General features: G+C 49.7%; 1 protein-coding gene across 3 annotated transcripts; it reads right to left on the reverse strand.

Annotated features, from left to right (window-relative positions):
- Position 1: 1 nt before the first annotated feature.
- Positions 2–5048, reverse strand: IDH3B (isocitrate dehydrogenase (NAD(+)) 3 non-catalytic subunit beta). Of its 3 annotated transcripts, XR_005782094.1 has the most exons (13): positions 4930–5048; positions 4721–4801; positions 4514–4612; positions 4294–4414; positions 2504–2564; positions 2295–2427; positions 2058–2191; positions 1861–1963; positions 1628–1774; positions 1287–1381; positions 1111–1171; positions 246–449; positions 2–135 (listed from the first exon to the last, which is right to left on the reverse strand). XR_005782094.1 is itself a non-coding variant. In XM_040447500.1 (12 exons), the coding sequence occupies exons 1-12, from the start codon at positions 4963–4965 to the stop codon at positions 55–57; spliced, it is 1152 nt and encodes a 383-aa protein (XP_040303434.1). In that variant the 5' UTR covers positions 4966–5048; the 3' UTR covers positions 2–54. The 3 variants fall into 3 exon arrangements, 2 of the variants coding, with proteins under 2 accessions (XP_040303434.1, XP_040303433.1); XM_040447500.1 differs by lacking the exon at positions 246–449; XM_040447499.1 differs by having other exon boundaries at positions 2–449.
- Positions 5049–10478: the final 5430 nt, after the last annotated feature.

Here is a 10478-nt window from a genome sequence, read left to right on the forward strand (position 1 = left end):
GTCCGTATATTTGTTTTATTGAACACCTTACATGGCTATGGGTGTGGATGGGACCTACTGGTGAGGCAGAGCACCAATGACCGCCTCAGTGAAGTCTTGGCAGGTGGCATAGCCACCCATGTCAGAAGTTCGAACCTGTAGGGGAGAATGGTCATCATCCCTGTGGCCTAGGCCCCATCCCTAGGCGGCCCCCTACCCCCACCTAGTAATACACGGGTCCCTAAGGAAGCCAGCCCCAGGACAACCTAGGCTCTGCCCAGATGATTATGGTCTAAAAGGTTTAAGAGCTCTTCTCTGGTCCACTGTACTGAAGGGAGGTGTAGGTAGTATGGTCCTTGTGAGGTTGGAGGGAATAAAGGGGTTTAGCCCCCGTGGGGGTGCAGGTGGCCGATGACAGACTTGATGAAGTCGGTTGTGGTACTGTAGCCGCCCATGTCTCGAGTCCGCACCTACAGCCACCACCGGCAAAAGCCGTGGGGAAGAAGAGAAGAGAGCCCATGAAGGGGGGATAGGGCAATGTGATGGGCATGGAATCCAAGAAGGAATGACAAGGCCAGAAAGAAGATGCAATGCAGCAGAATCGCAAGGAGGTGGCCAGGTTTGGAAGAGCATGGGCTCCCCCACTCCTGTCTGGGCCAGAGCCACTATCAGAGAGCTATGCTGCAGCCTGAGCAGGATGGGAGGGAGGCTGAGCGTGAAGTGAGATGGGAGATGCAAGTCCTGGAGGACTTCAGACCACGTGGGAGGACGGAAGGCAGGGGAATGCAGATGAGGAAGGGCTTGCAGGTGTGGAGAAGCAGACACCTGTGCCTCATCCTGCCTGCTATCTCCCTCTGCTCCTCTGGCCCCCACACCCTCCCCCAGACAGCAGCCACAAAAGAGCCGATGGAGGGAGCAGGAAAGAGGGCATAGCAGACAGTAACCAAGAGGCAAAGGAGACCCAGAGGATGAAACAGCCAGGAGAAGGAAGGTGAGGAACAGCCCTGAGAGCTGCAGGGGAAGATCAGAGTGCAGAAGACATTCTGGGGACCTGGAGGGAAAGGAGGCCCCGATTCAGGTTCCCCAAAGAGGAGTGCTGAGGCCCTGAAACCCACAGCCTTTCTGACTCACCTTGCCAACTTTGATCACCTTCTTCACGGCATCTGCAATCATGTTGGAGTGATACTCAAGACTGTCAATGTAGACAGGAAGAAACTGAGATTCTCCCCACATCATCCCCCTGATTTCCCCACCTGTGCTCCCCCTTAAAAACACCCAGCCTCCTGCCCCAACCCACCAACACCTACTTGAGATGCCGCAACATGTTGGAAGCTGACAGCAGCATGGCTGTGGGGTTGGCTATGTTCCTGCCCACTGCCTGGGCAAATGGGTGCCGGGCGCCCTGTGGAGAGAGGGCAGGCCAGAGTCACTAGGAGCAGATGTTACGCAGAGGCTGAGGTCAGGGAAGGGCACTGAGGAAGAGAGCTCAGGTGAGACACCCAGGATATAAGCATATGGCAGTGGGGGGAAGAACACACCAGGGTCACTGAGGAGGGGGATGCATCGGAGGGCAGTTGTCAAGGGACCTGAAGTCAGAAGCCAGGCATGCAGAGAGGGCCGGGCGAAGAGAAGAGGTGACCTCACGTACCGTCTCAAAGACCGCATACTCTGCGCTATAGCTCTCACCAGGGACCACACCAGCTCCCCCAACCAAGCCGGCAGCCAGATTGTCAATAATGTTCCCGTAGAGATTGGGCATCACCAGCACATCAAACTGGTAAGGATTCTGCACCAGCTAGGAGGCAAAATGGCGGCATGGAGAAGTTCTGCTCCATGCCCATCCCAGGCACTCTGAGGGTGGAGACACGGGGAGGACATTACCTGCATGCAGCAGTTGTCTATGATCATTGTCTCAAACTTGATTTTGGGGTACAGTTCAGCAACTTCCTCACAGCACTGCAGGAACAACCCATCCCCAAGTTTCCTGTCCGTGGGCCAAAGGGAACAGATTCAATCAAGAAAGTGCAAGGGGCTACCTTCTCAGGGGCTCCTACCCCATGCAAAGACATGTCCCTCACATGATGTTGGCCTTGTGAACAGCTGTGACCTTGCCCCGCCCCTTCTTGGTGGCATAGTCAAAGGCAAACTTGGCAATCCGCTGAGATTTGGTTCGGGTGACGATCTTCAAGCACTCAATCACACCCCTCGCACTCTGGATAAGAAAAGAAAAACAGCCAGGTGACCCTGAAAACAAGGGAAGGAGCCATGCCGCTCTCTCCCTTCACCCTTGCCCCCCCCAGTTTCCAGGGCCTCACCTCATGTTCCAGTGAGCTGTACTCCCCTTCTGTCTGCTCTCGAATGATCACAAGATCTAGATTGTTGTGTCGAGTCTTGTACCCAGGAAGCGATTTCACGTGGACTACATTGGCAAACAAGTCCAACTTACGCCTGAGGGTGGGGCAGAGCCATCAGCACTCTGCCCGGTGCCCCAGGACTCCTCTGACCCACGGCCCCCGCCACCTACCTCAGTCGCATATCGTAGGAGGCCAGTTCTCCCTTATACTCCATCGGGGTATGGATCTTTCCTGTGTAAACAAAGGGGGAGGGGGAGGGCACAGGCTAAGACCAAGGGAACCCAGATCAGTGTCCAACCCTCTCAGTGACATGATGCAACCCAGACTCTCCTCTCCCACTCCCAAATTACTGACTCTTTTTTTTTTTAACGTTTATTTATTTTTTGGGGGACAGAGAGAGACAGAGCATGAACAGGGGAGGGGCAGAGAGAGAGGGAGACACAGAATGTGAAACAGGCTCCAGGCTCTGAGCCATCAGCCCAGAGCCTGATGCGGGGCTCGAACTCACGGACCGCGAGATCGTGACCTGGCTGAAGTCGGACGCTTAACCGACTGCGCCACCCAGGCGCCCCTAAATTACTGACTCTTAAATGCCTCTGGAGACAAAGAAGAAACTGATGCTTGCAGGTCTATTTGACATTTTTTCAACCAATACTTACTGAATACTGACCATGTATCAGGTACTAGGGATATCAACCAAAAAACACAATACACAATTCCTGTCCTCAAAACGTAAACAAGACATTGGGAAAGACGAATAATATGAAAGACACGATAAGTACCACAGGAGAGGTATTAATGTCGTACACAGAAGCACAGAATAGAAATTCTCTCTCGTAATATCAAGAAAATTATGAAAACAGCTGGCACTTCAGCCAAATCTTAGGTTAAGTGGGTACAGTAGGTTGAATAGTGAGCCCACAAGAAATGTCCATGCCCTAACCCTCAGAACCTGTAAATGTGACCTTATTTGGGAAAACGGTGTTTATAGACATAATTAAGGATCTAGAGATGAAATCATCTTGAATTAGGGTGGGCCCAAAATCCAGTGTCAAGTCTTTATACAGGAAACAAAAGAGAAACAGATACACAGACACAGAGGGAGAAAAGCTGTTCGAAAAATGAGGCAGAAATTGCAGCGATGCATCTACAAGCTAAGAAACACCAAGGAACACCAAGAGCCACCAGCAGCTGGAAGAGGCAAGGAATGATTCGCCCCTAAGCCTTCAGAGGAAGCCTGGCCAACACCTTAATTTTGGGAATCTAGCCTCCAGAACTGTAAGAGAACATATTTATTACTTTAAGACACTAACTTTCAGGTAATTTCTACAGTAGCCCTAGGAAACTATAGTAGGGTAAGTGAGGACTATTCTAACAGCACCAAAGGAAGAACATTCCGGGCAGAAGTAACAACGTAAATCAAGATAGTATTTGAAAACTAACAGTCCAGTGTGCCCCAAGCACAGAACAAGTGTTATGGAAATGAAGGCAGAAAAGCTGAAAGTCAGCTTACGAAGAACTTACTCTCCCACACTAAGCAGGGTCTGGCAAAGCCATGTCGGTCTTTCCAAAAGAACAGATGCAGAAGACAGATTGTAGGGGCAGAACTGGAAGCCAAAAAAAAACTCTAATGGGGAGATTAAAGCAGGGAAGGAGGGGGGGAAGACAGAAGAAAAGAGGCAGCTAGAAGTGGCATTCAAGAAACACAATTAACAAGATTTGATGACCCATGATATAGCCCCCTGACATACTTCAAACCCTTGAAACCCTCCTGCACAGGCAGCTCACATGATCTCTCAACTCCTGGGTCCCAAACAGTAAGAAACAAATGGCCACCACAGAATAGTGATGGGAGCCTGGGGGACTTAAGGTGTTAGTATGTGCCAAAAGAAGCTTAAAGAACGTTTGCTTGTGTGATTTTAAAAGGCATATGGGTGGAATAGCAAGGGGGCACACGTACCAATGATGGCCACCTTGTTCTCCTTCATGGAACTCAACACCTGCTCCAGCTTCTCCTCAGATGCCATATTCTGCACCTCGCTCAGGTGATGCTCCTGGAACTCCACTGGGACAGAGGCAGCCTTCAGGGACAGGTCCCCAAAATCTCTGGGTCACGATGGGGTAAGTCCTTTCCAACCCGCCCCATAGTGTGTGCTGGCTGATTCCCCGACGTCACTCACCTTGAACACCTCCTTGACAGCGTGCATCAGTTCAGGCCCCACGCCGTCGCCTGGCAGCATGGTCACGGGAAAGGCGCCCTCCACCCTCATGTCCTCAGCCTGCCAGCGGGACCATCAGAGCCACAGCTGGGGTGGGAGCACTGGTCCCGGGGAGCGGGGGACGAGGGGACAGGCGCGTGGACAGACCGGAGCCGGACTTTCCCTTACCTGGCTTCGACAGGCGGCGTGCGCCACGGCAGAGGTACACAGGTTCCTCCATGTCCCGGAATTCGGGGCGGCGACCAGCGCCTGCGACAGAGACGCACACGCCCGTGAGGTCGGGTACGGGGGTCCCACACCCCGAAGACTTCAGTGAGCCTGGTACACACCCGCCGCACCCCCACCCGCCCCCGGCACGACCTGACCCCAGGCCTCACCCGGGTCAGCCAGCGGACACCGCTGAGAGCCGCCATGTCCTCCGCAGGAAGTCGCGGGGGGAGTGACGTCAGAAGCCCGCGCGGGTGCGACCCCGATTTCCGGTCTGTTGTAGGGCAGTGAGCGAGTCTCCCTTGCCCGGTCCGACGCTAGCCGGCCTCTGCTTTCCTTCTGCCCTTGACTCTTCTGCTTATCCTTTGCGGTGGAGCGTGAAGGGACACACACACTTTGCTGCTTTGTTCTGGGGCTCCATATTTAATTTATGTTGAAACTAACTAACAGTAAAGGAGAATATGAGATTTCATGCTTAGGGAACGAGTGCCGGAGTTTAACGGGGTGAGAAACAATACTGAGGAATCTGTCCTTTCTTAATGTTTTTGTCTCTATGCCATGGTAACTCTTTTAAGCAATACGCACTGAACATTCCGTATGTCGGGCACGAAAAACATTAATGAACACAACACAGTCCTTGGGGGAAGGTTGTGTGTCTGGTTTCTCCGGCAGTCTCCTAGCCTGCCCAGTTACTCTGTATTAATCACATTTCCTCGTTGTTTCTTCCTATGTGGTCTTGTTCTTTGCTCTGACAGTTGTTTCCCTAAAAGTGTGTCCCAGGCCTCGACTACCCTGGGCAGAACCATTAGTTGGAGACAGAAATTATCTCAAGCATGTAAGTGGGACCAAAGGGGAATTTTGAACTGATTTTCTTAAGATTTTATTTTAAAGTAATCTCTACACCCAATGGAAGGCTCAAACTCACAACCCTCAAGATCATGAATCAAAGGCTCTACCGACTGAGCCAGGCAGGTGCTCCCAGACTGCTTTTTTTGTAATTTTTTAATGTTTATTTGTTTTTGAGAGAGAGAGAGAGCGCGTGAGCAGGGGAGGGATAGCGAGAAGGAGACACAGAATCCAAAGTAGGCTCCAGGCTGTCAGCACAGAGCCCGACAGGGGGCTCAAACCCACAAACCATGGGATTATCTGAGCTGAGGTCCCTATGCTTGACCAACCGAGCCACCCAGGTGCCCCCGTATTGATTTTTTAAATTCCATTCACATGCTGCTTCCAGATGACCTGCCTAAAAACAAAACGACACAGGAGGATTTTGCCTAAACTGATATTCTAGCAGTGTGGTTTTGGATCACCTGTCCCAAGTGGACCGGTGGCACTTGTTTTTTGTTTTTAATTTTTTTTTTTTTTTAACATTTGAGAGACAGAGACAGAGCACGAGTTGGGGAGGGGCGGGGGGGGGGGGGGGGGACACAGAATCTGACGCAGGCTCCAGGCTCTGAGCTGTTAGCACAGACCCGGATGCGGAGCTCAGACCCACAAACCACAAGATCACGACCTAAGCTGAAGTCGGACACTTGACCAACTGAGCCACCCAGGTGCCCGGGGGAATGTAGTCATTCTATTCTTAGGGACCAAGTACAGGCTTTGTGCTTCCTTCCCTGCATTCCTTTAGACAGCGCAATCTCTACGGTAGTGGGATGAAAAGATTTATAGATTTTTAAAGATTAGGGGCGCCTGGGTGGCGCAGTCGGTTGGGCGTCCGACTTCAGCTCAGGTCACGATCTCGCGGTCCGGGAGTTCGAGCCCCGCGTCGGGCTCTGGGCTGATGGCTCGGAGCCTGGAGCCTGCTTCCGATTCTGTGTCTCCCTCTCTCTCTGCCCCTCCCCCGTTCATGCTCTGTCTCTCTCTGTCCGAAAAATAAATAAACGTTGAAAAAAAATTTTTTTAAAGATTAAGTAGGAGCCTTGAGCAAATGACAAGTGCTGTGTAAATATAAGGCTGTTATAAATTTATAGTTAATATAATTAATGTACACTATGAATAGAATGTACTCCTCCATCCCCATTCATATATTTCCATGAAACAAATCAAACCACAGAGCATCACCACATTGTTCCCATAGACTCCCTAGTCCCACCTTCCACACTGCTATTGCCATCCACCACGACTTTTCTCCTCCAAATATTACTCTTTCTGATGAAGTGAGAGATTTACTTTTCTTAGAAATCTATATCCTCTTACTTGAGGAAATTTAAGGTGGAAAAGAAGAGGGATGTGCCATCTTGATCCAATCTCTGGTAATAACCTAATTTTTATTCCCCCAAAATGTTACTTTTCTTTTCTTTTCTTTTTTCCTTTTTTTTTTTTTTTTAGAGGGGGGCAGAGAGAGAGAATCCCAAGCGTTGAGCAGGGAGCTGGATGTCAGGCTCGATCTCACGACACTGAGATCATGACCTGAGCTGAAATCAAGAGTCAGATGCTCAACCAACTGAGCCCCCCCACCCCCTCCCCCCAAATACTAATTTATCTTGAAGATAACTACGTTATTTTCATCCCTAAATTCTGCCCAGCCTGACATTCAAGCAATATCTGCTAACTGATGTGACACCCTGTAGCTACCCACAGGGTGACTCCAATTGACTCAAGCCCAGAAGATGAGACCATCATTGTCTGGAGGCCATTGCGTCTTCCCTAGGAGCTCGGTGAGTTCTCCTGGACTTCAAGTCTCCAAGGAAGTCATCTCTCACTGATACTGCCTGACAACAGGGAAGTTTAGTCAGGACCCTTGAAAAGTTCCTCAACCAGTCTCTTGGGCAGGGGAGAGAGGTTAAACCATCTGTTTAACTGTTAAGTTAAACAAAGCATGTAGTGTGAGGCTGAGTGAATTGAATGTCAGTTTCCTAGGCCTAGAAATCCTCTAGTACGGAGGTCCTAAGCTGGGGTCCACAGAGCCTATAGGCGTCCACGAATACAAATCAGTATCATGAACTTCGATGGGGAAAACCCAAAAATCACATCTTTGTTCTTACTAACCTCCAAGTGAAATTTAGCATTTCCTTTCACTATGAAGGTAGAATGAAATTTTAGTTCTACCTCTAGTACCCTTGACTTTGTTACTAATAAAGACTATATTTCACTCCGCATTTCACTTAAGCCCTGCGTGGCCTAACCCCCCAGGCATCTCTCTGGCTCTTGGAGGCTCCTCTTGTCCATAGACAACCCACCAGAGAAGGGGGTAACTGTGAGCACTTAACAACTAACATCTGAAGCAGTTGGGGAAATGGATACACCCGCTGACAGAAGATCTGAACCGGGCAGCTCCTACCCTGTGGAGGTGAGATGAACATGGCATGCTGGGACACAGTGAGGAGAGCAGGCATGTTTGAGGAGGTGATGTAGAGTGAGGAGCAGTGAGTAAAACTGACACAAGTCTTAGGGCTGAGAGAAATAGGAATTTATGGGCAATACCAAGGACCCTGTTGGGATGGCAATGTAAATTTATCATGGTATGGTACCATTGTGTGCGATTTCACGGAGAACACTAATTCTTGGATTCATCCAAAAATATTTTTTGGCCAGAGAGAAGTACAAGGGGGTTGAGGGTGTTGGCAACATGGAGTCCAGGGGGAAGAAAAGACGGAAGCTAATGGATAAGCAGGTGAGGAGAGGATCAAAGATCCCAAGATATTCTAAGAGTAGTGCTCGTGGGAGTCACTGAGCAGTAAGTTGGAAGGGAAGGAGGGATTCTCCATCAGCAGTAATGAAGCAATAATGAAGTGGGAATAATGAAGTCCCAGACGGGGCTGTCAGAGCGGGTACCAGAGAGAGCTCAAGATGACTCGTACAGAAGAGGACTCAGACCCACAATTATTGGATGAGTCATCGGTGTCCCCATGGGAGTCACCCATGATAGCGTCATCAGCTGAGGCAGGGGAAGGGCGAGGATTCGGGTGCCAGAACCTTCCCCTGAGAGCGGGAGAGACCAGGACGCCAGTCATGTCAGAAATGAGAGAGGTGGTGTCAGTGACTAGCAAGAACCCTCAGAAAGTCGGGCTGCTTTTTGCTGTGAGAGAAACAGAGAGAGTGAGTGGGGGAGGGGCGGAGAGAAAGGGAGGAAAGAATCCCAAGCGGGCTCGGCGGCGCTCAGCAGGAGCTCACCCGAGGGGCTTGATTTCAAGACTATGAGACCACGACCTGAGCCAAAATCAAGAGTCGGACACTCAACCAACCGAGCCACCCAGGCACTACACTTGGATATTTTTAATTAGTAAATTATTACATTCCTTTTAAAAAATATTAGAAATTATAGGGAAGGCCAGAGTTTCTTAGCACCCCAGCCACAGCCCCCAGTCCACCTGCCCTATCTCCCAGAGGCAGGTTCTCCCCTCCTTCGAAACCTTTTTCCTGTGCATGTACAGCACCCAGAGTATATAGTATTGTTTTTAGTGGATGGGTGTGCCCTTTAGAAGAAATCGTTTCATGCTCTATATACTTACTGTCCAATAATGCACTTTTTTTCACTCAATACTATGTCTTAGAAATCTCGGGGCGCCTGGGTGGCTCAGTCGGTTAAGTGGCCGACTTCAGCTCAGGTCATGATCTCGAGGTCCGTGAGTTCCAGCCCCGCGTCAGGCTCTGTGCTGACAGCTCAGAGCCTGGAGCCTGTTTCGGATTCTGTGTCTCCCTCTCTCTGACCCTCCCCCGTTCATGCTGTGTCTCTCTGTCTCAAAAATAAATAAACGTTAAAAAAAAAATTTAAAGAAATCTAAGATACCATGTTTTAGAAAACAAGCAGACTCGTTTTGTTTTGCTGCACGGTATGGTATAATGTCTGTTTACTAAATTTATCGAGCCTTTCTCAAGTTGATGGATATTTCAGTGGTTTCTAGTTTGGGCCATTACCAGCAATATTGCTGCGTAAATCTGATTTTCTTGGTACACGTGATAAACATTACAGAGTGCCCCCAAAGCATCTGTACTCATGTATGTGTTACGGGTTGTGAATATGTTCTGCCGTGATAAACAGAAAACTCATTAAACAAATAAGGGTTTGGGGTTTTTTCCCCTCATTTCTGAATTTAAGGAGTCACTGGGGTTGGTTTAACTGCTTGGTGACACCCCCTGAGACCCCAGCTTTCTGACTTTGCAGTCTGCTAACCTTAGCGTGTTGTATGATAACCTCATCCTTGGTGCCTCATAATCACCCTATGGCTGCTGCAGCTCTAGACATCACTTCTGCATTCAGCTGGGAAGGGGAAGAAAGAAGAGGCCCAGCCACATCTGCTCTTTCTAACCAGAAATGTAAAAGCTTTCCCAGAAACCCTCTCGGCAGATTTCCACTTAGGAATCACAGGTCAGAACTAGGTCCGTGACCACTTCGACTGCAAGGGTGACTGGGAAAGAGGGGAAGAGGTTTGTCCTGATTGGCTTAAGCTAATTCTTCACACCTAGCTGTATTTTGCTCTCACCTGGGGAGCTGCTAAAAAATGCCTGTATTCGGACGCCACTGCCAGATGTTTGAGGTAGCAGTGTGGGATGGGGCCCCTACTGGTGTTTTTCACAAGCTCCCTGGATGATTCCAAAAGTTGACCAGAGTTGAGAAGCAGTGGCTTACCTTAATCATGACCCTTCACCTGGGACTGGGCAGGTGTATCAGTTAGGATGAGATTCAGGTGCAAGGAACAATGTACAACATAATCGCAGCCCAGATAAGGGAAGGGTTTATTTCCCACTCACATAGAAGTCCGGTGACAGTGGGTTC

The sequence above is a fragment of the Herpailurus yagouaroundi genome, unplaced genomic scaffold, assembly GCF_014898765.1.
Source record: "Herpailurus yagouaroundi ecotype Mexico unplaced genomic scaffold, PumYag 196, whole genome shotgun sequence".
Classification (NCBI taxonomy): Eukaryota; Metazoa; Chordata; class Mammalia; order Carnivora; family Felidae; genus Herpailurus; species Herpailurus yagouaroundi.